We start from the raw sequence: 27,313 nt of genomic DNA, 5'->3' as shown, positions 1-27,313 counted from the left end.
CAGGAAGCATCGGTTCAGCGCTTCAGGTTAAATCGCGTCACTTCCTCAACTGCCGTGACGTCAGCGGCAGTCAGTCGGCCGGCTTGGTCGGTGTCGGTCTTCGCTTACGGCTGCCACACAGTTGCGAGGCGCCCAGGCCAGCCCAGGGCATACGTGGTTCGATCGTGTGTGTGCCCGCCGTGGTGACCGCTTTGTGATGGCAAGCAAGTCTGAGCGCGAGAGGCAAAAGCAGATACAGGACAAGTGCCAGGCCATCCTGGGCCAACTCCTTCGCGAAGAGGACAACAAGTACTGCGTTGACTGCGACGCCAAAGGTCCGTGCTGCGCTTGTGGCCCGTCGTTTTATCCTTCACTTTCTGTTCACAAGGCTTAGAGTCGTCGCTGTTTCACTATCTTGGGGACTCGGCCTCCCATAATGTCGGACGTTAAACGCTTCTCAGCCCCGTCAGTTGTGCCATTTCCTGAATAATTGCCTACTGTAGCCGTGCGCGGGTTGCCAAAATCGGTCGCGCGCTGCTTGCAAGGGAGAGGGTGCAGGGAGGGAGGTGGATGTCCTCGCTGTCGTCATGTGTGCGCGTTCAGGGAAACCGAATCTGTTATCCAGGGGGTGTGTTCCCGAATCCTGTCTGTCGTCTCTCTCCGTTGTTGCTACTGCAGGCTTTGTTCGTGCTACCGCTGCTCCCACGGCAACTGAAGAAAACAGAAGCTCGCGTTTCACTGGGGGCGGGTGTTACCACTGTGGAGGGCAGCTTTTCGCGCACACACGCTGCATTTCAAGCTGCCTGATGGGCAAACACACATACACGCGCAAATATTGGATAATCTTCCGATGCGAGCACGCCAGAACCGTTGTTCTGAGCGGTCACTGTGTTTCTGAACATTTTTTACGCGTACCTAGAGAAGCGTTTTGATTTCCACGACGTGAACATACTCTGCTCATTGGCTTCTTGGCCGTGCGCCGAATCCTCTTAACGGATACTGTAAAGCGCCAATCTAGACGATGTGTCGCAGGAACTGGCCATGACGTAACCGAATGTCTTTATTCAAAACGCACTCTACGATATTTTGCGCGATGTTCTTTTTCCGCCTAGGACCGCGATGGGCCTCTTGGAACCTGGGCATGTTCCTATGTATCCGCTGTGCGGGCATTCACCGGAACCTCGGCGTCCACATATCTCGGGTCAAGTCGGTGAACCTGGACACCTGGACTCCGGAGCAAGTGGCCGTAAGTGAAAAAAAAAAAAAAAAACCCTTCGCTTACGGGTCTGCCTATTTCACTAACTGCCGCTTCCAGCTGATTCGACACATCGTTTTGACCACACTTTGACATGACACTACTTTAAACGCGACAAAGCCTACGCGAGACTATCTATAGTAGTTAGGAGGTCACGTGCTTTCAGTCGGTCGTGCAGCGTTTTTTTTTGTTAATTTTCCTTGCACGCAGGTTGTGCGCTGACGTTCGCTACGTGTGCTCTCACTGCGGCCTTTGTGTCGAGTCCCAAACAGCTGCGGCCACGCAGGACGAGGCGGGAATGTTATAGCGCGCCCTCTTATCAATGTGCGCGCGGTGGGGGTGGGGGGGATGGAGGGGGTGGGGGAGCGTTTTGAGGCCAGTTTCCAGTGTCGGTTGCCAAGTTGAGGGAACCTGGAGTAGCGGCAGCCTTGTGCTTACTCCTTTATTAAATCACTGTCGTGGGAGGCCTGACCGTTGGGTATACTCATGCCAAAGTAAGCTGTCATCTGTAAGGAAAAGAAACATAGTGTGATACAATCCGGCCTCCAAGATGTTCCTGTTGGAACAATCAGTTTTAATTGGACCTTCACTATTGTTGGATGAGCTTGCTGCATGCACTTGTAATTAGTCTATCTTGGCCTGTACATTGGCACTGCTTTAGATTTGTCTAAATGCTTGTCTCTGCTCCTAGAGTCCTGTGAAAATTCCCTTGTCAAATTGCCTTCGGAGCTTCAAACGTGTACTACATATGATACATTTCTTGCACATTTAATTGAAGTCAGTTTTGTTTGGTCTAGTGGCTTGTATGGGCGTGCCACGTTTTTTCTCCAACTGTTCTTCACTGTGCTGTGCAGATTGGTGTTGTTGGATGACAAGGAAGCTCGCTCGTAGAGAGTTGAACAATTTAGTAAAAGTTCAGCATGACCTAAGAATTGTCATTCACACTGGTGCCCAAATCTGTCAGCAGTGTTGTCTCCACATGCTGATGTGATAATTTCTTGAGCATGGCTGTTATTTCTTCAATGGGAACTGAATACTGTGCCCTGTGGACCCATTTGGTAACCTTGCATATTTTTTAAAATTTTTTTCCCATAGAAGCTTCAGCTTGCATAATAGTGACACCTATCAGAACAGTTTCATGAATCTGCACATAAGCCACACTTTTGTGCGAAAGTATGTGCCAAAATATGTAAACCAATAATGCAGCTAATATCGGAAATTATGGTAGCATGGACTCGTGCACCTTTAAGTGCCATCACAATTGCCTGATATTGCCAATATTGCAGAAGCAGATAATGCAGCTGATAACAAATTATGGTTGCATGGAAGTGCTATCAATAGCCTGACACATTTCACGTATTAACTAGACCATGCTGTAATAAAATTGTTTCAGTATGGCCATTGCTCTGTAATTTCATTTATTTTGTTAAATTTTGAGGGAAATTGCATTTCCTTCATAATATTTATTACTCTGTTTAATTAAGTTTTTGGTCCTGCTGAAAACGTTAAGTGGCACAAGACCCCACTCTTTGTCCAAGCGCATGGCCCTAATTTCTGCAGAGGAAATCATGTAACACGTCTTTTTTTTTTCTTCATTTTGAACATCTAGTCTATTTCATAAATTGGCTTCTGTGGTCCCTACTGGTTTTATTTTTATTGTATTTGTATTGACGCCAACCAAGGAGATCTTAATCGGCTGTTTCATAAATTGACTTCTGTGATCCCTACTGGTTTTATTTTTATTGTATTTGTATTGAGGCCAACCAAGGAGATCTAAATCTGGGCAAGTGTGCTCTGCTGTTGTGCCACAGATCAGAGGAAAGAGTTAATTTTTAAATAAACTTGTGTAGCATAAGTTGACTAATTGCATCATGGCATCCGAGGATGCTGTTCAAGCTATCTCTTGTTTTGTGCATGTTAAGGGCCTTGCAAATAAACATTACTTTTAGTGTGTACGGCATTTGAAGCTTAGCTCACTTTCTTCATTGTGCAGACACAATGGAGAACTGCGTCCTGTATAAATCTGCTGCATGGGCAGGTCAACCGACTGTCGTTCCATCCTGATCAATGAGCCTTTGTCCCTGTGCGTTTCTCTGCAGTGCCTCCAGCAAATGGGCAACAGCAAAGGGAGGGCAGTCTACGAGGCTAACCTACCTGACAACTTCAGACGTCCTCAAACAGATTCGTAGGTTCTTGTTTTGTTTTCTCACGGTATGCAACTGGTTCTTGCTGCATTACTTCATGCGCCTGGTATGGCTGTGTTCAGTGCAGTTTTCAGCAGGAGCACTTCACCTTGTGAGGTGTCATAGCTGACGCTTTTCAAAAGGTGTGCTTTTGTAGTGCTTACCATAACTACACCAGCATAAAGAAATGTCACAGGCCATGAAAGAACTCAAAACTCATCATTCAGGCAAGCAAAATAGTTGGAACTTCTTTGGATTAAGCAAGATTACTGGGGCCCTTAGAGGCACTTTTTAGAAAAAAAGAAATGATGCCCTATAAAGCATAACAGCACCCTTGCTTTAATATTTCAGGCGAAAGCCTTTCTTGCCTTATCAGTGTGCGCAAGACCTGTCCGCAGGAAACGTGTGCAAGTACCTGCCCCACCTGTGAATCAAATATAATGAAAGAAAAAGAAATCTCGAACAGTATGCGATTCGAACCCACGCGAGCAGATCCCAGTGGATTAGCAGTTCGTTGCCTTAACCTACTTACTCGGCCACCTAGTCCGACGAAACGAGGGTGTTTTAGAAGGCATATTTCGTAACTTGAAACCGAAACTATTTCGAGAAGTGTGAGGCGATTGTGTTGAGCTAGAGCTCTACAGGACGACACAAAGGCTTTCGCCTTGATGTACGTAAGGTGACTTAAGTGCTGCCCTGAATTTTTTTTTTCAGCCCCGGTGTTTAGCTTGCACTCATAGGCCAAGCAAATCAGGCTAAGTGAGCTTGCCTGATTCACTTAAAGGATGGTGTATTCTGAAGAAACTGTTACTTCGCACTTTCGTTGCAGGTCCCTAGAGGCCTTCATTCGTTCAAAGTATGAACAGAAGAAGTACATAGCCAAAGAGTGGGTCCCACCTCCTATGCCACCGCCTGCTGTAAGTTATTTCAGTCTGTCATTCGTAGAACAAGTATGTGCTGAAATTTTGCACTTTTTTTATCATTTCAAGCTCAGTCTTATGATGTTATTGGAAGGAACTTGTTCATTTCTATGCGTGGCAATGATGGTACATGTCTGCAGACTAGGGTGCAATCTTAAACCATTTTGTTGGCACCCCCTTCTGTGAAGAAAAGATTTTCTTGCACTGATGAAAGTGTCATGGTGAATTCCAATCGCAGGCCCGGAGCGGTCTGCACGCTCTGTTACAGAGCGCCTGAATCCGGCGCAGAGCACGCGACGTGAAATTGCGATTGGATTGCACTTGCTCTGGCCAGAGCATGTAGGTGGCGCTTGCGAACTGCTGGGGGAAGTACCCATCATTCCTTGCGCTTGCCCGCGCTTTTCGCGCGATTCACTTCCGAGTCCATAGCGGCAGGCGAAGCTGATCGTCTGCTACAGAGCGCGGAGAGGAGCCGGCACGGCGGGCGCGACAAGCCGCTGGAAATGGAGGGCGGCGTTATCGCCGCTGAAAAAGAACGTCACACAAACTTCCGGTCGACTCCGCCGATTTCGGCGGAGCAGTCCCGACTGCTCTACGGATCAATCTCGGCTCGACAACCGCTCTCTGTCTACGATTGGAAGACGCGATCCGTGGTTCAGATCTGCGTTTTGAATACAGTTGCTCCGAAAAGAGCCGAAAACGTTGCACCCGAAGTGCTCCAACTCTGCGTTTGGAAGTCACCATTAGATGCCATGCTCCTGCATGGAATTTTTGTTCCAGGTGCAATGTTTGCACCAGGGCATTGCGATTGCGGAACGTTCTTGTTCTACTCTTTTTTCACTTCAAGGCTGTGGGAGCGAGTCGAGCTTTATAATGTGAGCTTGTTGGGATGTGCAGCCACCGCAGTCACTGGACCAAAGCCACAAGTGCCGAGTTCTGTGTTCTGACTGGCTACAGGGAGCAATACATATGGATGCTGCCAAATGACACCTGTGCACACAGTGCCGCGTTTTATCGTTGTTCACTTTTATGTCAAAAGTGTTAATGTGCACTAGTCGGCGCTTCTGTGTCTGGGATTCACAAATGAATTCTTGGCTATCAAAGCTGGTGTTTCGGCATCAAGGGAGAGGGGTCTGAACAAGGGCATAATTTGTTACTAGAAGGAGATTTAGAGTGGTGAAGATAGTAGTACTTTCCATTGCAAACGTGGTTAGGGCCTGGCTCCGGGACAGTATGGCAGTGCTTGTAGCACTGGTCTTTTTATCGCTGGTGTCTGTGGAAATGATCGTTTTGCGGAATTTCAGGCCGGCTGCTAAGCCTAGCACCGACCAAGGCTAGCAGATGAAGCTGCAGTATTGAAGCCACTGTCCAGACCAGAAGCCAGAGACCGTTTCTTCCAATGTGCATCGCTCTTTTTAGTGCAGAGGAGCGCCCCGCCCCCTACAGTGCCACTTCTCTAAAGATGGGCTTTCAGTAGTGCACATTGGGCTCTTGTCTGTCAAGCACCCCACAGATTGTGGTTGCCCCTGAGACTTTGGGTTCACACAGTTTCATTGTACTTGCAGCTGGGCCAGTTGGTGACTTAGTACATGATGATGCGTTATCATTTCTAAAATGATGAGAATGGAAGACTAAATGAACTAGCCCAGTTATGTGCGCTATGTGATACTCTGTCAGTACACTGAGCCCCGTCCTTCCTCGCTTCATGCGTGCGAATTCCTTCAAAACTCCCGTGCCGGCGTTTGTGTCCACCTCATCGTCAGTCCTTGTCTCTTGGCACTGGCACTAGTCTCATGTTTATAGCATGTGCCTTAACTCTGTCCTTGACCACCCCAGCGGCTTAGGGACTGCGCTGTTCCACAACTGAGGTCTTGTTTGTGGGTACAGTTCTCAACTTGCGCTGCTCAGCTTCAGTGGAGACTGAAAGCAAACGCACATGCCAAGACAAGACCTCGTGGTGCTGAAATTTATCTGAAGGTCTTCATTACTGGAGACCTTGTAGCCAGGATGTCGCTCTCACATGTGCTGCTCTCACATGTGCTTGTGCGCCACTTGGCGAGGATGTCTTCCGCGAGGGCAAATTTAGTTGTGGGCATTGTGCATGACTATCTGCACTGTGAAGCTAGGCTTTTTGGGCGAAGTTTCTCTGCTGTCTACTTGTGCAGTTCTTGCTCATTTTGTTACTATACTTCATTGCATCATCACATCCGCAGGTACTGCGGTAGGAAGTGGCTGTTAGCTGTGTCAACGTTCTGTGCAGGGACAAGCTGTTTATCAGGGTTGCCTGTGTGCTACATATGAACACAGCTGGGGGTTGCAGCATCACACAGGTTACTCAGTGCCTGTTGTGAGTTCATCATTGAGATAGGCATGTTAGGTTTGTTTTGAGGCCATAATTGAGATCAATAATCTTGTCCAAGTGGTTGAGCATCCGCCTCGCATGCGGGAGGTGCAGGGTTCGATCCTCAGTGCCGCCGGGTACCCACCGGTGATACAATGGGTACAAGCTTTCCCCTGGTCTGGTGCTAGGCTTCTTTAGGGTGAAATGCTTGGGAAATGGGTCTTTGACCCCACCTTGAGAAATCGAAAATACCTTGTGTCATGGCGCTCTTTGGCCATTGATGCTCTTGTGCCATAAAAATCCATAATCATCATCAATAATCTTGTTATTGCGGAGGAACAGCACTCTTGCTTCTCCAGCATGTTTTGTTGACGTGGAACTGTTTTCCTCACACGCAGAAAGTGCTAGTAGTGGAAGGTGTTGTTATATTTGCAAACTGTGTTAATCGTTAGGCTCTTGGAAAATGCAAATTGGTCATTTGATTTCAGTTTGACATAGAAGAAGACCGTCGAAAGGAGAAGGATAAAAAGCGGCCCAAGCAGAAGACTTCCAGCACCGATATCCCAGTGAGTCTATGGCTGCTTTTGACATTGTGGACGATTTTGGTGTTTCATTTTAGACTCGCTCAGGCTGTAGTTTCAAATTAATTGCCTGGAAAGAAAAGAGGTTGGAGTTTTTGCAGACTGCTTTGTCTGTCGCATGAGTACTGGAAAGTATGCATGTATTTTGCTTTACTAGTTATTCGCCAGAAAGATACTGTAGCAGAAATATGGTTCTGTTTCATTTAAAAGAAGGTGATTTTCATCTGTTTTTTTCGTAGATGTTTAACATGTATGAAACTTTGAAGGGTGTATCATTGGAGGTGGGGGGGGGGGGGGGGGGGAATTAGTGGAAACTCGTATTTTGATCAACGAAATGTGTGCATTCTTTATGCAAATATTTATATGCTGCATATATTTTCAATAATGTCTAATATGGAGCCTCCAAACTGTACATGCAGATTCCTGAATTTTAAAAAGATAAAGCTCGGTTTTTATTGTTTCAGAGTTCCTTGAAATTGTATGTTTTCCGCCTTTTTTTTTAATGCTGTATTGCATGCGTATTAGAGTTTGGTGTGTAGTGTTTTAGAATTGGTAAATCACCTTCTGGATGTTTGTCTTCTGATAAAGCTGTATCTCTGCAGCAGAGCCCGTATGTTTTCAGCCAGATAAAAAGTTACTTGCTGGCATCCCCATGAGAGGTGAACAATTGCAGTACCAATTTTCCCATCTTGTGGAGTCTGCGAAATTTTCTTTGGATGAGGCTGCAAGCTCTGGCCACGTGATCCCAGGGGGGCCAAGTGGCCAGCAGCTGAACGCATGGTTAACTCGTTCTACGAGCCAAAGCAGTGTGTGCTATTGAGTAGAGGCAATGCTTCCACTAGTGACACGAGAGCTAGTTCCATGCTCTAGCCTAACCTGTCTCTATAAACTAAGCCATTAAGGGACGTGGGCTACTTTATAAGCCTCAAGGCAAGTGTCGGCAGGGGCTGTATCATGCAGTTGCAGTTACGGCTTATGACACAATGACTGCGAGCTAAAGAAACGACACACTAGCTTCGGTGTTGGTGGGGCTGGCCAGTGGCAACGAAACTAAAGAATTAATTGTGTAAAGAGGTGTTACTAAATATGTCAACAGATAAAGATTCTGGCATGTGTAGGTGTTGTTTTGAATATTCTTTTTTTTTTTTTTTTACTGAGAACAGACTGCACTGGGTACATCTTGTACTGTTTGTCTGTTTGCTTTGCTACTTGGCACTTCTCATTTGCTCCTGCACTGTTTTCATGAGGCATTTATTTGCACATGCACTTGGGAATTTTGGCATGGAAGAAATTGGGCATTTATTTGCACATGCACTTGGGAATTTTGGCATGGAAGAAATTGGTGCAGGGGTAAGAGCACCGTGCCACATGCAGGCGCCGTCGCCGGCAGGAGGAAAGGTGGCGCTGCCAAGACCCCAGGGCAATGTGACACCGGTCCCTAGCCCGGTCACCAACACGGCGACGGGCTCTCAAAACACTGCAGACTTGCTTGGTCTTGGTTAGTCTGACAACTTCGTTTGAAAAAGCCTTGCTTTATCTCGGGCTTGTATGTGAAAAGAAGCCAGCAGTCATTGAAACAAAGGAAAGCAAACATTAATGTTCTTTTTCGTTAATGCTGTCTACTTCTGGCGGTCTTTTTTTTTTTCCTACTTTCTGAAATATTATCTCCTGTGTAAACAACTGATATGCAACTGATTTCGCATTCTGATCAACATCAACATAAAAGCAGTGTTTTGGTTTCCTTTATCTTAGTGACTGTTTGCTCTTTCATGTGTATCATAATGAGCCCCTAATTTTTCTTCGCTGTTTTTTCTGTGAGTTATTGCATGCTAGTTTGATGGAACGGCTCCCTGTTAGTTTGTGTAAATAGTTGTGGAGACCAGCTTAATGTAAACCGCTTTTGATTTAGGTGGTGACGACTTGAATGGCTGCGTCTACTGGTTTGTCTACCATGTAGACAAAAATTGTTGCGGGAGTTATATTTGTCCCGTGTCCTCGTGACGTTCGGGCGTGCACAAGCAGAGTACAGGAGAACCTCGATTACAAGACTTTCAGGGGACTGTGTGAAAGTCTTATAGTCCGGGCATCGTATAATCGAAAATCTCTCACAAGTGACGCATTCGCGTAATAAACGCCTCTGCTACTCTGGCTTTCAAAAATTGTTTGAAGTTCTCCTTATAAAAGTGCCCGTTCTCATTCCGCGAGAATCTGTTCTGAAACCGTGCCTAGCCAAGCATTTCGGCTTCGAAGAGACAGTTCTAGATAAGGTGCGCGAGTGCTCCCATCTCTTAAGTAGACTTCTCATACTCCTCGAAAAATGGTAATTTGGGCAACGCATCAGATATATAGCTGTTCCAACCTTTTGAAGATGTCGTGCTGTGCGCTGTAAGACCTTGCTAGCAACACATGCTTCTGTTCAGACTTCCTCCAGAACTGCTCTCATTCCGTGGCAGCGGGCAACAATGTATGCGGTAGGAATGCGCGTCATAAAGGAAAAAGTTGTTCACCTGTGGTGCACTCTGCTGCGATGTGCAGCCCACAGGGTGTCAGCGCGCCACTTGCTCCTGGCTCGCTTGGTGTCGCTAGGCCTTGGTGTCTCAGCAGAAAGCACGTTCAAACTATGCTCGCGGACGGACGGACGGACGGACGGACGGACGGACGGACGGACGGACGGACGGACGGACGGACGGACGGACGGACGGACGGACGGACGGACGGACGGACGGACGGACGGACGGACGGACGGACGGACGGACGGACGGACGGACGGACGGACGGACGGACGGACGGACGGACGGACGGACGGACGGACGGACGGACGGACGGACGGACGGACGGACGGACGGACGGACGGACGGACGGACGGACGGACGGACGGACGGACGGACGGACGGACGGACGGACGGACGGACGGACGGACGGACGGACGGACGGACGGACGGACGGACGGACGGACGGACGGACGGACGGACGGACGGACGGACGGACGGACGGACGGACGGACGGACGGACGGACGGACGGACGGACGGACGGACGGACGGACGGACGGACGGACGGACGGACGGACGGACGGACGGACGGACGGACGGACGGACGGACGGACGGACGGACGGACGGACGGACGGACGGACGGACGGACGGACGGACGGACGGACGGACGGACGGACGGACGGACGGACGGACGGACGGACGGACGGACGGACGGACGGACGGACGGACGGACGGACGGACGGACGGACGGACGGACGGACGGACGGACGGACGGACGGACGGACGGACGGACGGACGGACGGACGGACGGACGGACGGACGGACGGACGGACGGACGGACGGACGGACGGACGGACGGACGGACGGACGGACGGACGGACCCTTTAAATCGGGCGGTGGCTCAAGCCACCTAGCCATGACTTATGAAATTTTGCTCTCCTCTTGATTTTAGCCACCAATGAGATAACCTTCGCTTGGTTACTTCTACCCGCTTAAAATCTACTTTCCCTTCCCTGTCCTTAAACCCCAATGCCTTGGATAAATCAGCCCCGCTGCTTTCCGCACTGCTTTCCCTTTACAGAAAAAAATCAATTGTTCAGCCGTTTCCTCCTCCTCTCTGCACGCAATGCACAAAGTGTCTATCTCCTGGTACCTGACTCTATACGTCTTAGTCCGCAAAACTCCCGTCCTGGCCTCAAACAACAAAGAGCTTCCCCTACAAATATCATAGATATTTTCCTTGGCAATTTCCTGCTTAAAAATCCTGTATGTTCCCAGTGCTGATTTGGTCAGCATCCCTGTTTTTCACAAAGCTCTCTCTGTTTCTTTAACCTTTTTATTAACTGATAACTGCTGATTTGCCCCCCTACTGCTGTCCAGATATTTGCTTGTCAATTTTCTACTCCGCTTTCTCCAGTGCTGCTGTGACTTTGGCGCCCTCTCTTGTTAGTCAATGTAACTAGGGTGAGGAAGCATGAATCGCGGGGAAGCAAACCAAAGGGAACAAAGCAGGGAGAGTCCCCACAGTACATCACTCTCCTCCCCCTTCTTTCTTTCTTTTTTGTCAGTAGTGGTGTGGATGATTCTGCTGTGCTCTGTTTTTGGACTCATTCTGGCTGTAGTTTCTGATAAATTTCTTTGTGAATGACACTGTTGACTGGCAGTCCAGTTCAGTTTTCTCTATTGGTTCAGCACATTGGCAGCAGGTACTTCTGAGCAAAACATGCATTTGAGCCCCACAGCAAAGGCAAATATGTATGCAATGGACACTTACTCTGTGCTCTGCATGTGTCATGGATTGTTGTGGAACCTGTGCTCTCAGCTTCCCGCTGTTAGATAGTAAACGTGAATAGCTATGCTGCTGCAGCCGGGGACGGATTTATTGGGCCCTGTTAGAGTGGGCTGCCCCATTTGTAGTATGTATTCCTTGAACTTTTTTCGCTGAAAAATGGGATTTAGCATGTTTTGCATTGTAAAATCTTTTGAGCAGTCGAACCCCCCCTTTCCCAACCCTCCAAAAATACGTCCATGGCTGCGATGGGCTTAATACCTTCACAGTGATGTCACATTCACGTAAAAAATTGGCAGTGAGCGCTAGGCAAGGAATATGGCTCTGCAACTATGGCACTAGTCAACAATCAAGAATGTTTGCAAGACATTCTTGCCTTGTAAAGGCACTGCATGACAGGCACTGATCTTTGCCATAAGCGGTGGAGAGTTCTAGAGACATGTAAACCTAGCGTTTTCTGCCTTAATTCAGAGATGTTCAACTGTGCGAACTAGGTGAATTAAAAGGCAAATCCAACGGCTGATTTCACACGCTATTCAGGCTAAAGCAGTAGCAGACACTTATTGTGTCCTGTGCAAGGTATTTTGTATTTTTTCTTTAGCACACAGGCTGCACAAGAATTTGCTTTGGTCCAAGTGCTGAGCTTCCTGTTCAAAATGATTTGGTGTGCCAAAAACAGCACTCGGATAGAGCATAGAGGCCTGTGGATTCTGTATTCGTAATGGCTTGGTTTTTTCTTTAATTGTGTGCAGATGTTGGTTCGCCGGGAACTGGTGACCTGGCACAGCCTGCAGACGATCCGTTTGACGAGTTCCTGAGCGCCGCTCCGGTCACGACTGCTTCCGCCACGACCCCCGTCACCGGCGCTTCGGACGCGTCCTCCACCGCCGAAGAGAAGGCCTTCTTTGGCCAGACCACACCGGTGGAGAATACGACCCAGCGCAACGTGCTCACCAAGGAGTCCATTCTGTCTCTGTACAGTACATCTCAGCCGGCCCCTGCAGTTGGTGCCTATGGGGCAGCGCCGGTGACCCCCGCGGGGATGCCAATGCAGGCCATCTATGGAATGGCTCCGGGTGAGACACGTATCTCCTCTGGGCACGGTGTCAGTGTAGTTGCTTGTTTTTCATGCACCAGTGCTTTAAACGCTCTGAAATAAGCTAAGTTGTTTGCTTAATGCCCTCTTCTGGTAGAAATGATTCGAAAGAAGTGTAACCGAGACCCCAAAATTAGTGCGGAGTCACAACGGATGCATGATTCAGCAGCAGTTGCATAATAATCGTCAGTGAGTGAATTTTTTTCTGTGCAGTATAGACATGATCGTTACAAAAACTTAAATGGAAGGTTTTCCTCCCATTGGGTTATTGGTTTTTGAAGGAGTTGTGGTCGAGAACTTTTTTGAGGCCCGAGCAGGTTAACTGCCCCCTTACTATTTTTATATTTCCAGTGATGCCCCATGCTGCGGTTAGGTTGGTATCAATTGTGGAGTTTGCATCTTCATTGACTGTCACTTGTTTGTTACTGTGATGGCAACCTCACTTGTATTCCATAAACCTTAACGGACAGTCTGTGACTGCCTAAAGATTCATGTGACGGTCTGTGAAATTATCTTATGCAAGATGCAAGAAGAGAATCTCCGGTCTTGCCTTTGTGAATATAGCTGTGTTGCTGTACATGGCCTGTTATTTGTTGACTGCTGGCTATTAACTGCTGCCTGTTGCCAGTGGCCTATGCTGGCCACTATTTTATGCTCGCAGCGTAGAAAAGCTAGCTTTTGAACCTTGGAAGTTCTTCTGCAACTGCAGAACAGGGTGATTGCAGGCACAAGAACTCGGCAATAAATGTACATGTGAGCTAGCAACTCTAATTTGACGGTGGTGTTTTGTACTTGCACAAGGATGTCAAGCATTAAGTGTCACACGAACTGGCTGGTATCCAGTCATTTTTCTAGCTAGCTTTGCCTTTCTCGAGGTCTTCTGTGTCCTTCACTGTACAGCTTTTAGCAGCCATGTTACCTCCATTATTGCTGTTAAGGCACACGGCATGACAAAAAATGCATTGCATTAAACTTGGGTACTGTGTCGTTTGACGGGGCAACTGGGTACTTGTGTCTGAGAGTTGTTTAGTAAAGGACATGCGGACGGTCACATTATGGTATGGAGTTGGTGCATTCATGAGGGGCAGACTTACCTTATAAACGCGTGTAAGGGGTGCACTTTTTTTTCCCAGATTCGGGGGCCAAATTTCGCAGTGCGGCCCATACACGCGATTTTCCAAAGAAAATTTTTTTTTCAAGGGAAAACACTTCAATCTGGAATGCGCGGCATTTATTTACCTTTCAGTCATCACTCACGGAGTCTTCAGACTCCGAGCTGGTGCTGTGTTCAGGCAAATGTTCAGCCCACAGGAAGTCGTCTTCAGCCCCATCTAAACTGTTTGAAATCCCGGTCTCTTTGAAACTCCGGGTTACAATGTTGGTTGACACAGAATTTCAAGCAGACAAAATCTGTCCAAGCGCAGCCACAAGCGGTGCCCTCTTGAGCCGCCCTGTCGGCGTCTCGTCGTGATTGCCATTGGCCATCCATTCCGAATACTGCCTTCGAAATTCAACCTTAAAAGGCCGATTGACGCTGACATCCAGGGGTTGCAGCATGCCGGTGAGGCCGCCCGGTATCACGGCCATGTCTGTGCTGATACCGCGCAGGCGTTCCTTAACCCTGTCAGTCAAGTGACCGCGGAAGGTGTCCAAGACGAGGAGCGATTGTCGGGCCAACAGGGCGCCTGGGCGTTTCTCTCAAATGCTTTTTACCCAGTCGAGCACAAGCTCATCGTCCATCCAGCCCTTTTCTTGGGCTCGAATTACAATTCCCTTGGGGAAAACGTCTTTAGGAATCATTTTCCGCACCGTTGGCGCTCTGCGCCGGTTGTCCGCACGGAAACTCTTCTTTCCTTTCAGTTCAACTGTGCAGTTCTCGGGACAGTTGAACCACACGGGGGTCTGGTCGGCATTCGCTATCTGAGACAATGTATAGTTGTACTCATGACGCAGACCGATGATGTACTTCTGAACGCTGAGCACCTTGTCGGTGTAGTCCTTCGCCTATCCTTCGCTGAAAGGATAGGCCCTTCCTTTTCAGAAATCTTCGTATCCAGCTGGCACTAGCTTTGAAGTCCTCACATGGTATGCTTTTAGCACGTGCCAAGGCTTGTTGTGCCCTCACACGCAGCATGTCCGTTGTCAACACGTAGCCGTTGTTCCGCACCTCCATTGCATAGCATAGCAGCTTCTAGCTTCTTGCCTCAGCTTCTTGCCTCAGCATCAGCTTCTTGCGTTGGAAAGCGCGCTTTTTGGAACTGGTATTCTTCAACGCATCCTCGCACCATCGTCGGTCGGACGCACTTCTCGTCCACGTCAAATTTTCTGCCCGCGGCACGCTTCCTGTGTTCGAGAGCAAACTCCACTACTTTCAGTTTAAAACCCGCCGTGTAGCTACTGAGGTGCTTCTCCATCGTGCTACAATGACAATGCTCGGAGGCAGTTCATGAAAAAGTGAAGAAAGACAGCACATGAGAGCCACAACTATGACGAGCGACCATGCTAACACAACCACCAAAAAGCACGTGCTTTCACAGCCACAGCACAACAAAGTCAGACCTGGCGATACCGATGCCTATACGGATAGCCTAAGTACAGTAGCGGAAGCTCGCGGCAGTAGAAAAAGATGACGATGATGATGGCCCGTGGCCTCGGGCGCCATCCATGGGCGTCACCTGGAAGCTCCTGTACGCATGCATTTCGAAGGCTATTCTCGCGTGGGTCCTGTAAAGTTTGGGTGCGGCCCTTACACGGATGTTTTTTTTTTTTTTTGAAATACAGTCGAGCCCGTTTATAACGAACATGAGCGTCACGCGGCGTCCGTTCATTATATTCCGAAGTTCGTAGTAAGTGGACCACGGCCGTAAAGACAGTTGCGTGTCAAAACACAAAATTTTTTCTTTGCGAAAAAGTCCGTGATGGACGCCTGTTTCTGCAGCGCGGATCAGATGAGGGAGGTTTCCAGTTTATTTAAGGGGGGACACTGCTCTTTTGGGACGAAAATTCGCGAAAAAATGGGTTTTTCAATTTTGTCATATTCGAATTCACGAGGTCATTTTGCATCTGACGTCGAATTTTTAGAAAGAAATAGCCAGTATTTGCTTAGTAATAGCCATTCAAATTTCCGAAGGCGCACGATTTGCATTTTAAATTGAGGTCAAATCATGCCTCGCTGTCGATCGGTACCTGCGCTCTCCCCCCGACGCCTTTTTGGTTTTGTTTGAAAGCTCGCGCCTGCAGCTTTTTTTTTAAAATCGGTAAGCAACGCTGGGATTTTTTCGTTCGCGGACAAAATGACCGCAAAGAAAACGTGCGCGCCGCGTTGTCATTGATTAGAAAATCCATGTGATCAAAATGGCGCTCTGTGATTAGGTAGGCCTCGGGTTAGGCTTGTCTGCTCCAGAAGCGCGGCGCCATTTTGAGAGTCTGCCGCGCGGCGCGTGTGGATGAAGTATCGCTCGTTTCATCGCTTTGGCGCCCGGAAATGGAGAAAACGCAAATGGCACAAGGAGCCTGGACTACCGCAGCCTCCGCAGAGCGAAGGTCAAAGTGCGGATGGCGCGCTGCCAACCGCACCGTGAACGACCGTGAAGCGCGTCGCGGACCCGCGCCGTCAACGACGACACATCGCTAGTGCCGTTGCCGGCTCCGCTCCCGAGCAAAAACGAAGAAAACGCTGTTTGTATTGACGCTGAAATTGACGCAGCCTCAGGAGGGCGAAGGTCGAAGTGTTGTTGGAGCGTCGCCAACCGCGTCGTGAACAACCGCGAAGCGCGTTGCGGACCCGCGCCGTGGACAGCGGCACACCTCCAGTGCCGTCGCCGGCTCTGCTCCGGGAAAAAACGATGTGCAGCTCAAGTTACGCCAGCCGCGTATGCATTGATGCTGGAACTATGACCGATAGCGATGTGGTCGAAACTAGTGCCTGTGAACGAGCGATACTTCGTTTTGAATTGATGCTAGCAACAACGCGAAAGACGAGCATTTCGTCGCGTCTGTTTCTGAGGCTCCACCAAGAAGCAAAAGTTATCTGTGGGAATCATTAAGATGGCAAAAAGGCGGCAGAGGGATGAAATGCATCCTGATTATGCCCCTGGTGCATTCCTACGAGTTCGAAGTTGTTTCTGTCGCATAAAGATGGTTGGAAATGTTTTTTGTCATTTTCTCAGAACACCAATATTGACACATTTGCAATAGTGCAGGGGTGATATCTCGGGTTCTAGGAGGGCTAGCTTCATAATTCTTTTTTTTTGTTGGAAAGATGAACTCACAGAGAGTGAAATACGACTAAATCAATACCAGTTGCCAATCAGCTTAATTTTAAAACAATACGTTTAGTCTGGGCTGCCATATCGAATTTTCTTTTGTGAACTTTAATGTGCTCTAACTTCTGTTCAAATGGGCCTGAAACAACCATTTTTGTCTTATTGCACTCCATGGACATTCTAATTCTAGATCATGTCTGTGTGCTGAACTTCACCATGGCATTTACTGTTACAAAATAAAGTTAACTGCATGTTCCAAACAAAGATTGCACAATATCTTGTGAACAACTTGTTTCACAGAAAAACTAAAAGCATATTTGAAATCAGCATATTGAAATATGTAAACTGGGTAAGTTTCATGAATATCTATCAAGAAATAAGAAAAATAGTTCTAAGAGGGGTGTCCCCCCTTAAAGTAGAAGCGTACTATTGCCAAGGCCCTTGGCGTAGACAAGTTGTCTGAGGCTCTCTATGTAGCTCATTGCTACACGCATGCTTGTGGGTGCTGGCTTCGAAGTTTCATCCTCATCTGACATTTCAGAAACGATGCCCTCGTCCGTGCACGGTTCCGCAGTGTCGGCGTCGTCATCGACAGAAATAAAATCATTCCAACCAATGTTATGACCCCCCATGTAGGAGTCGACGACACGCAGCCACAAATCGCCGCCGGGCTGGTCATCTTCCGAAGCATGAGGCTCGGCATCAGACACTGTCGACGAAGCCGGCCTTGCGGAAACAGTTCCGCTCGCCAGTGGCCGTCACCTCTGCCCAGGCCACTTTCATCATTTCTACCGCTGAATACAATGGAAATGGTCACGGTGTCCTCATCCGTCATCCCGAATTACAACCAGGGCCCGAGATTTGAACGAAGCCATTGTAACGTCCGTGCCGCAACAAGTGACAAAAGCACGCGATGGGGTAGACGTGCAACGTGCACAGGCGGCAATCAAGCCAATCAGACTAAAGATACAGATGCACAGCGCCAGCAGAGAGACCATTGAGAGACCATTGAGACCACTGACCAGTGAGCGTCAGTGCAGCCACCTCTTGGCTCCCACGGAAGGCCTGCTTCACGGAGCGTGGCCTCTGCGATCCGCACCAGCAGCGGCGTGGTTGATCACGGAGGCCACGCGCGGATTTGCTAGAGAGTGAGGAGAGGGGAGCGGAGTTGCGAGGAGGGGCGGTAGGGCGATGTTGGAAGGTGCGTCGGCGGGGAAGGGTAGCTTGTTCGAGAGCGGCGCGAAACGAGGGGTTGCTTGCCCTGTGATGAGTTTTGCGAAAACGTGCCGTGCACCGGGTGCACAAAGGGGTCGGAGGCCGGTTATCTCTCATCACGGCGCCGGGTTTACGCCGTCCATTCGCTGTAACTGATCAGCAGGGCTTAATGATTTTCGTTATACGTGTGGTTTTGTGCCATTGAAACAATGTATATTTTGACAGTCGCGCAGGTCTCGTTCATTATAAGCGACAGTTCGTCTTAAGTGGGGCCGTTATATGGGAGCTCGACTGTATTTCCTTTGGGAAAACTGGGTGCGGTCCTTACACGGGTGCTACCTTTACACGCGTTTATACCGTAATTTCTGAAGGGCAGCATCTTGGCATCTGTCACGCGACTGTGGTGAAGGGAACCAGAAGTTTTTCCACATTTTTGCCCAGGGCAGCACTGTGAAAATTCGTGCATCTGTCACCTGGGAAGGCTCTTCATTTTTAAGTTCACTAGCTAGTTTAGGCAGTGACTCAGTTTTGATATTAATAATAGTTACATGCTGTGGAGAGCCCCAGTGACAGTTCGAGGTGCTTCGTTCAGCTAACGACCTTCAGTGCAGTGTTTTTTCTAGGCGATGTTGATTGCTTGCACAGAGAGCAGATATTTTGTTTCCTGAAGCACACTTATCACCTATGGGCTTTTGTTAATTGTGCATTCTCTGTTTTTGAGGTAGCTCATTTTGTGCTGCTGCTGTACATTGCTCTTTTGTGCTTATATGTTCTTGTGTGCTGCTTTTTGTTGGCATTGCAGGAGCTGGCTACATGCCGCCGAACGCATTTCTTCAAGGCCTTGCATCTATGCCTGGGGCTGGCATGCACCTTCCTCAGGTATTGCCAAATTGTGGTGTGGGGTCTTGCTTTAAAGAAGAATTTGTGCTTGTGGTATTTAAATAATTTGTGGCGAATGTTGGAGAATTGATTACTGTGAGTTTTTTCAGATTGACTGTGCAGCAGCTGAAAACAAGCTAGCTATCTTGTTAAGGCATGAAGTGGTCCTTTTCTTGAATATTGGTGAAAATGCAGGAATATACCAAGTGGCAACAACTTGCAAGTTGGATCAGGCAGGCATTGGTTATTTGCCATGGCTTCAGATTTCTGAAAGGCATAAGCATTTTCAAACATTGTTCGATTTAACATTATGCCACATAAAATTTACACTGAAGACAAATCAAAGTTGGCCTGCATCTATAGATTACCACATTCTAATGGCTACTCTTTTTGAAAACAGCTTTTATGAGCTAGAAACAAGAAAAGAAATCTGTGCATCACCACAACTGGTTCGTTTTCTAAGCTTATGGCAATGGCATTTGCAGGATTTTTTTTGGGGAATCGCATAGGGTGGGCTTTTCCTCCATTCACTTCAAAACTGTAACCACAAAGTCCTTTTCGTACTGAAGTCAGGAGTTTGGATCAAGTAGTAGGGTAAAAAAAATTGGGCCCTTGCAAATATTCGATAGTTTCGAACATTGAATCAAATAGTAAACTGTTCGATATTCAATTCGATCAGAGTGTTTGGTGTTCGAAATCTCGGAAGTGTTCAACGCGAAGGAATACCATTTCTGGAACTCTTGCTTCATGCTGTTTCGGTTCAGCATACCTCCTTCGGGATGGCAGCGTGGCGCTCGTGCGCGCTACCAAAGCCCAGACTCCATGCCGCAAGTCTGCTTTTATGCCGGAGCAGGTCTCCATGTGCTTGTGGCAAGGCTTGAGCAGGTGTAAGTGCGGTGGTCAGATCTGTACCTGCTAGGTATCTGCTGCCGCGCTACGTGCTGTGTGCACGCACTGTAACTGGTACAGCGGTGTGCATCAATAGATTTAGCGCAGTGCGATCTGCTTCCGCGCACCACCAATGTGAATGTCTGATTGGTCCTGACAGGACCAGGCGTGCGAACAGCTGGCTGGCGCAGTCCTCAGTGCGATCTGCACATGCCTGTGGAAGCGGATTGTGTGCTAAATTTCTCTAATTGTTGGATATGCAACTCCCTTGACTTCCTCGAAACGAGTCTGAGCTGACAGCTAGTGCTGCAGCCGCTCTTCTGCGCGTGAAATTCGTGAATCAAGTGCGACAGTGAGAGCATGAGAGGAAGCTGGCATGGGGCATGTGGAAGTGAGTTCCCCTTTCAGACACCTGATGCTGGGTGGCACTGGGCGCGTACTGCAAGCATCTGGTGGATGTTCCTAGAGTCCTCGCTTAAAAGTAATAGCTGTGCAACAGCACAATTGCAAATGAGACTAGCATTAGGGGGTCTCATAGGTCTCGCACCCAACAAATACATCGGTTCTGCATGTAAGTCGATCTCTGAATTTCCGATGGCCATTTTTGCAGGACGTTGACACAGCTTCAATGAGTGTGACAATGCTTCAGTGCATTCTTTTTTCATGTAATGGCCTTGTTTGTTCATAAAATACATGTCTGAAAATTCCTATTGTGCCATTCAACCTTTTATGTGCCAAAAGTATTTGAAATACATGCGAATCCCACTTCAGCGAAATTCACGGTACCTGTGAAAAATTTAGGTGAAGCGGAAGCTTTGCCAGCACAATCAGTCCTTAGATTGGTCCCCTGTTTTTGGGCGAAATAAAGAGTTCACCACCACCAAGCGGTCATGCGTCGGTTTTCATCTTTATGTGTATATATCTGCACATTGATTCCGATTCTGCAGGGAATGTCAGCTGCACTGTTTAAGTGTGAACTGTCTTCGGCAGCTGTTTTTGGTGAAACCGAACTATTGAAATGCACGGGCACATGTGGGTGCGGCAGAAAAGAAAAAAAAAATCGGCTGCTTACTTGCAAAAAATTCAATGAAATGGTACCTTGCTCCAAAAATTGTTCATTATGGGGGGGGGGGAATCATTGCATTGCCTTGTATGGCTCGCTGACGGGGAATCAGAAGTATTTCGTTGTGGCAGAAATTCGCTATAGTAGTGTTTGACTATTTTTGCTTCGAAGTTACTCGAAGGAAATTTCTATTCGCTTTGAATTTGCTTCGAACCAAATAAGCACTATTCGCACATCCCTAAAAAAAATGATTTATTTGTAAATCTCGTCTCCTCTTGCTGTCAAACAGCAACATAGCCAAAAAGAGCCAAGCAGTCGGGTATTACCAAGAACCGAAAAATTAATGAAGTCCTCAGTGTGTGCTTTTTTTTTTAATAACAGGCTATGCCACTTTTCTTTGTGAAGATAGTAGTTAACATTAGTTTCTCAGCTTTAGTTACGTTTCATTCATAGTTCTTGAAGTGCAGCGCTAGTATTGCTATCTGCACTGCTGCATAATGTCTCAAAGGGCAGACCTCAGCAGCAGAGTGTCGCTTTGCAGCCACAACATGTGCCAGTGGTCAGCAGCGATGGTTCCGCGGGTGAAGCACAGCAGTTCCACAGCAACCCCTTCCTTAGCAACAACTACACAAGTCCAGTGGCTACACAACCTGCCAACTTCCACTTGCCTCAGGTATTTCACCAACATATCGTACATGGCTAACAATGGGGGTGTGTGGAAAAATTGATTTCTGGCTGTGAAGTGCGAGTGATGTCTAGTTGCAGGATTTGATAAAGTACGGTAGATCCCGGTTAAGATGAATTCTCGGGTAATATGAACGTGTGACCATTTGTTCGGTTTCCCACATGACTCGGTGTAAAGGAAATTCCGCTTAAGGCTGACTGTTTCGCATGTCCTTCAGTTGCGACGAACTTTCACAGCGACCGCGAACCACGACGACCCTACATAACTGCACCAACGGGGCATCTGCACGGCACTGCCATGGAAAGAAAATACCGTATACACCCGCATAATGAACCTACCGTATTTACATGATTTTAAGTCGTCTCTAATGTAAGTCGACCCCCCCCCCCCCCCCTCCCCAATCACATTTCCACAAAAAAAAAAAAAAACTTCCGAGGTTGTTTAAGCTTGGCCTTGAATAGTTGAACGCGATAACATTATCCAGTGGCCGCCGTTCATCGCTAGCCGCGCGCCGACGTGCTCGTGGGCACATTCTAAAACGAAACTGTATTTGTCACTGGACTATTCGTCCACACTTGCGCCATTGTCCTCACTAGCGCTGCCGTCGTTATCTCTGCTGCGGTCCCACAGCATGTCGTTCTAACGTCGTCGTCCAGCGAAATCCTGCACTTCGCAAACAGCCACATCACGACATCGCGTGGAACAGCGGAGAATTTTCCTCGCTGCAGCTGCCACACTTGTATCACCCGTTACGAACGTCAAACTTGCGGCCTGGCGCGCGGCTGTTCGTTTCTTTGGCTTAAAAAATGGCAGCCATCTTGAATGTAGCCATGAACGAGCGCCGGTCGCTTGCCGGACCTGGAGCACAATTGATGACTGACGGAGCAATACATTAAAAACTTGTGAAACACGGCCGGCAGTAGTTAAATGCGTGAGAGCCAGAGAAACTACGCGTGAATGGCGTTGGCTCTTCCGTCAGCTATTGACACTCCCCGGCACTGCTGCCGTTCCGAGTGGGGGTGCTGCCTTAATTGGAACAGCGACCCTTCCATCAACCATCAACGCTCCCTTGAGCGCTGAGCGCGCATTTGAAAGTAAAAAGAAAACTTGTTGGACGCTTGAGCTTCCCTTAGAATGCGATTGCGTTATCGGGCCGCCCCCACCGCCGCTTATCAGCAGCCACGTGTAGGCTGCCAGTTTGCTGTTTATAGATAGCCGCCATTGGCCGCCGCCCTCCTGTGCGCTGCGAGAGGGGATGCCAGTTCTGCTCGTTGACATAGCAGCTGCTCAAGGCCAGCACCAAGAGCGATGCGACGGAGCCACGCAGCAAAAATGCAACCACGCTGTAGCATGCCTGATATCTCGTTTGTCTCGTCTTTACTTATAGTGCGATGTTTTCGTTTCAGTTGTAAGTCGACCCCCCCACTTCAGATTTTCAAGTTTAAAAAAATACGTCGACTTACAATCGTGCAAATACTTTTTTTCTAGAAATGTTGACTTCAGTTTGAGGAGAGAATTCATTACGTGGGAAAAAAGTTTCAAGAGATTTTTTTTTGAAAGGGTCGAAATTTTATATACCTTCGTCCATCCGTCCGTCATCAACATACGCACGTGGTCAGATGCGTTCCTGCCGCTTGTGTTTAGCATCGTCCATTTTGACGCGATCCGACAATTTTGTGGCAGTCGGCGGCACCAGCCAATCGCGGCGAGATAACGCTAACATGCTGAACGCCGGCCCTGAAGGTCAGGTGCACGTTTTTTACCCGCGGTTTAAAAAAAAAAAAACTCGCAGAATGGTTATGAGTGGGTAATGCGAATGTTTAAGCCTTAGCTAAGAGCACACATCTTGGCGCTCTGCCAAGTTCACCAAGCGCACGGCACCTCCGCCCGCCCTCTGGCAGGAGGTCTCTTCAAAATATAAACAAGCGGTGATGTTATTGACAGGCAGCATCTCAAACTGCCATGGCAAGCAATTTGCTGCACATCAAATATTTTACCTTCTTTAATGCCCATTCTCGTTACTGTTACTGTTGCGTGATGTCTTGTGTCTGTGCCCTCTCAGCTGCAGCAGCAGATGGCGGGCCTGCAGCTGGGCACTGCCAGCAATGCTGCCTGGCCTCCTACAATGGGGCGCATGGCTGCCTCGCCCTACGGGGTTCCTGCCAACATGGCCACCCCCTGGGCCACCCTCAGCAACCCTGCCCACCAGGGCCCCACGCTCTCTACCAACTTGTGGCAGTGAGGCTGGTGAGTTGTGTGCACACAGTGACTTTGACCTCAACAGCACTGCTCTTTGACCAGGCAGACATTCAGTGCAAGAACCATGAACATTTGCGGCCATTTGGGCTTTGAAGAAACGAAAATGTCACAATGTGGAACAGCTAAAGGAAATCTTTATAACCATTTCATGAAGTAATTTTCATTCCGTAGTAACAATGACAGCTCTGGTGTAAACAAACCGACCCCTTTCTTTTTATGTGCCACGAGTCTTGGGTTTTGCTCCTTTTTACCTCTTTGCACGCTTTGCGACAACCAAGGCAAAGAAATACCTCACAAGTGCCGCAACGATAGTAGCTGTAAACGAAACCACAGTGTGCACTGGTCTGTGGAAGTATTTCCAGTGGAAAATGAATGCTTCTGAAACGAAGTGTGCATCGTTGCCCATAGTCTCCCCGTCATCACTATCTGTGGATTATACCGGACTGCAAAGTACTATTTGAATAAGCTCAATTAATAGCAGTTCTTGTTTCAATATTAGGCTCATTTCAATGCTGCTTCACTTCATGTTTCAGTGTTGCTACTCCTAGTGCCATCTGTCAGGCCACACGCTCACTACTCAGTGATCATTATTCATCTTGGAGCACTGGTGCATCTCGATGGCCCTCAAAGGTTTTGATGGGCATGGCTTCAGCGGCCATTAAGACTGTTCGTGTGGTTGTGTTAACTGAAACAAGCCCTCCTGTTTGCATTTTTGAGCGCTTTAGTAAAAGTAGCACATTGTGAAATATTCACTTCTGTGCTGCAATTACTGACGCAATGTCAAGTGCAGTTTCAGCTGAGGTGATGTCAAAAGCATTAAGTTTGAGTTTAGTTGGTCCGTGATTGCTTCGAAGTGAGATGACTCAACAGGAAAGACTGATCAGATGTCATGCAGCCGTCGCCTCCACTGTTGGAGCTCTGACTTATCGGGGCACAATGAAAGGACTTGCGTGAGGAGTGTGAAGTTGTGCTTATGAGCATTGCAGTTTATATTGTGATATTTACATCACTACAGTTCGGTCTCGATGATTTTAATTCTCCGGCGACCGAACATGTGTTCATTTTGAACAAGGGGCCGGTGCACTGCATTGCCGTCACAGTCGCGGCAGACGCGTTGCTATTTAATGTCACTCGGCACATGCACTCCTCTGTTGTGTTGAGTGAAAGAACAAACGTGTGTTTTGCACCAGCTGCTGTGAGGTGCGCATGCATCGATCAAGGCTGGTTCATGGGAGCATTTCGCTGCGATGTTGTGTACAAAAATTTTTCAAGCCATTCGGACACTGGCTTCAATTTTCTGGCGACACCAATGCTAGGAGACGGCCAGGCCTGCACTCTACCATTCGTTTTTGGAAGCAGCCAGTGCCAAGTTGCACTTGAACTGCCGGAACTGGCGCTGCACGCTCGCGGCACCTAAGCGGCACTGCTTCAGGACTTTACAGAACTGATGCAGTAAGTGCAGGCAAATCGAACGGACCTCTTGTTTCCTGCAAACCAACACAGGATTAGCTTTGTATAGTTTTCAAACTAAATTTTGTTCAAGGTTGCACTCATTTATAACATTGGGCATCGCTAAGCACAAAAAATAGTACTGAACACAACGTCCACTGCATCATCTGACCAGTGAGTGTTTTTGTGGACCTGTATCCTGGGGTACCAGAGTTGGAATGTGGGCCTAGGGGCTGTTTGCAGTTGGTGCACTGGGATGTTTCACAGATAAGTGTTCTCACCAGTGTTTGGCACGTGTGTTTGGTATCTGCAGGTGCCTGGTAGGAGCAAAAATTGGCTGCATGTGCACTGCTCGGTCGTCACTTCTGTTCTCCCCCCCCCTCCCTTTCCTCCTCGTGATGGGCAGATGATGGCTTGCTACCACGAGGTGCCACCCCCACCCCCACCACAATTACCCTGCATCTGAGCTTCACGGGGCGACTTCCTGGAAGACAGGAGAAGTGAACGACGAGGATGCCTGCGCGAAACATGGAATCCCGGTTGCAGGAAGAAGCGTTCTGTCCACTCTTGCGCTAAGTTATATTATTTATGCCTGGTTAGGTGAGGGAGGAAGAGTCCATGCTGCCACAGTGCCCACAACTAGTTCTTGAAGCCATTTTTTTTAAGTCCCCCACCACTTTTTTTTTTTACTTTTGAAACACGAGAGTGAAATAATTGTACAGTTTTGCGTAGCTGGCGCAAAAAAAAAAGTGAAGCTAATACTGCTGTTTGTTTTAACTGATTGAAAAGGAGCTGTATTTGCTGCACTGCTAGGGAATAGAACCTGTGAATATATGAGGGAGGACAATGCTTCTGGGCTCATTCTTGTGCTTTGCTTGGAACTACTTTACAGTTGGTTTTTCTTTCTTACTAGAGCCACAGCCACCATACTGTTTTTGTTTATATTGTTTTTATGATTTTTACAAAGTGCAGTTGTCTGTTGCCTGATTTTTTTCTTTAACTCCCTGTTTAGCAAGTCCGGCTTGAAAATGAGCTTGAGTAGCTAGAGCTTTTAGAGTGGTTAACTCCTGGCTACTGATGTTTTGAAGCCCCCAGGCTGTGCGCATTTAGGAGTAACCTGGAAAGCTAGTATGGAGGTACTGCAAAATTTGCATTGAAAGCACGAGGCAACTTCCAAGAGCACTGTCCCTGTTTTGTGACTGAGCAAGCGTTTTGATAAAGCTGTAGCCGTCACTTTTACAGTAGATTGTTTTTGCATGAATGGAAACTGTTGCAAGGTTTTTCAACTGTGCTGTTGCATACATTCCACTTGTTGCATATTGCTTTGTTTTTTACGCAGTCTTGTCTGTACATAGGCAAACAGAATGGCTAATATCACTTTGTAAAACACTTTTGTTGTACAAGCTTTTTCACTTTTTTTTTTCAAGGAATTAAAAGTGACATTGTGTTGAGAGTCTTTTGTGTGAACTTCTAGAATCCTCTAGTCGGATACAAGGCAAGATGTGGCTTTTCCCCGTCAAAGGACCCCCTTCCGACCATTGGCGCTGCGGCTTGCATTGCCATGCCGCTTCTTGCATCGTCACGCTAGCAGGGCTATGCGAATCTGCAGATGCCATTGGCTGGAAGGCAGTCCTTTGACAGGGAAAAGCCGCTTTTTTCTTCAGTGTATCTGAATTGCTTTGAACCTCAGCAACATGAATACAGCAATGCATCATTCAGTGTTGCAGCTAACATTCCAGTATATTCTTTGTGCTCACCACAGCGATGGCCTAGTGGCATTGAGCATACACCTCTCGTGGGATGCACAGGGTTCGATCCTTGGTACCACCGGGTACTCATCAGTACACTTTTGGCCTGGTGCTGGACTTCTTTAGGGTGAAATGCTTGGGGAATGGGTCTTTGATTTCACCTTTAGTAGACTAAAACACCTTGTGCTGTGGCACACAATGGCCACAAATGCCCTTGCAGCATATAA

General features: G+C 48.0%; 1 protein-coding gene across 2 annotated transcripts; it reads left to right on the top strand.

Moving 5' to 3' along the window:
• Positions 1-34: 34 nt before the first annotated feature.
• On the top strand, positions 35-26,791 carry LOC144107695 (stromal membrane-associated protein 1-like). 2 transcript variants are annotated; one of them, XM_077640825.1, is made up of 11 exons: positions 35-314; positions 1,092-1,225; positions 3,334-3,419; positions 4,247-4,334; positions 7,167-7,244; positions 8,634-8,757; positions 12,292-12,615; positions 18,918-18,994; positions 21,487-21,618; positions 23,693-23,877; positions 25,652-26,791. In XM_077640825.1, the coding sequence occupies exons 1-10, from the start codon at positions 197-199 to the stop codon at positions 23,870-23,872; spliced, it is 1,341 nt and encodes a 446-aa protein (XP_077496951.1). In that variant the 5' UTR covers positions 35-196; the 3' UTR covers positions 23,873-23,877; positions 25,652-26,791. The 2 variants fall into 2 exon arrangements, with proteins under 2 accessions (XP_077496951.1, XP_077496952.1); XM_077640826.1 differs by having other exon boundaries at positions 63-314; positions 25,745-26,791.
• The last annotated feature ends 522 nt before the right edge of the window (positions 26,792-27,313 follow it).

Source organism: Amblyomma americanum, chromosome 10, assembly GCF_052857255.1.
Source record: "Amblyomma americanum isolate KBUSLIRL-KWMA chromosome 10, ASM5285725v1, whole genome shotgun sequence".
Classification (NCBI taxonomy): Eukaryota; Metazoa; Arthropoda; class Arachnida; order Ixodida; family Ixodidae; genus Amblyomma; species Amblyomma americanum.
This window is presented reverse-complemented; position numbering and strand designations above follow the sequence as displayed.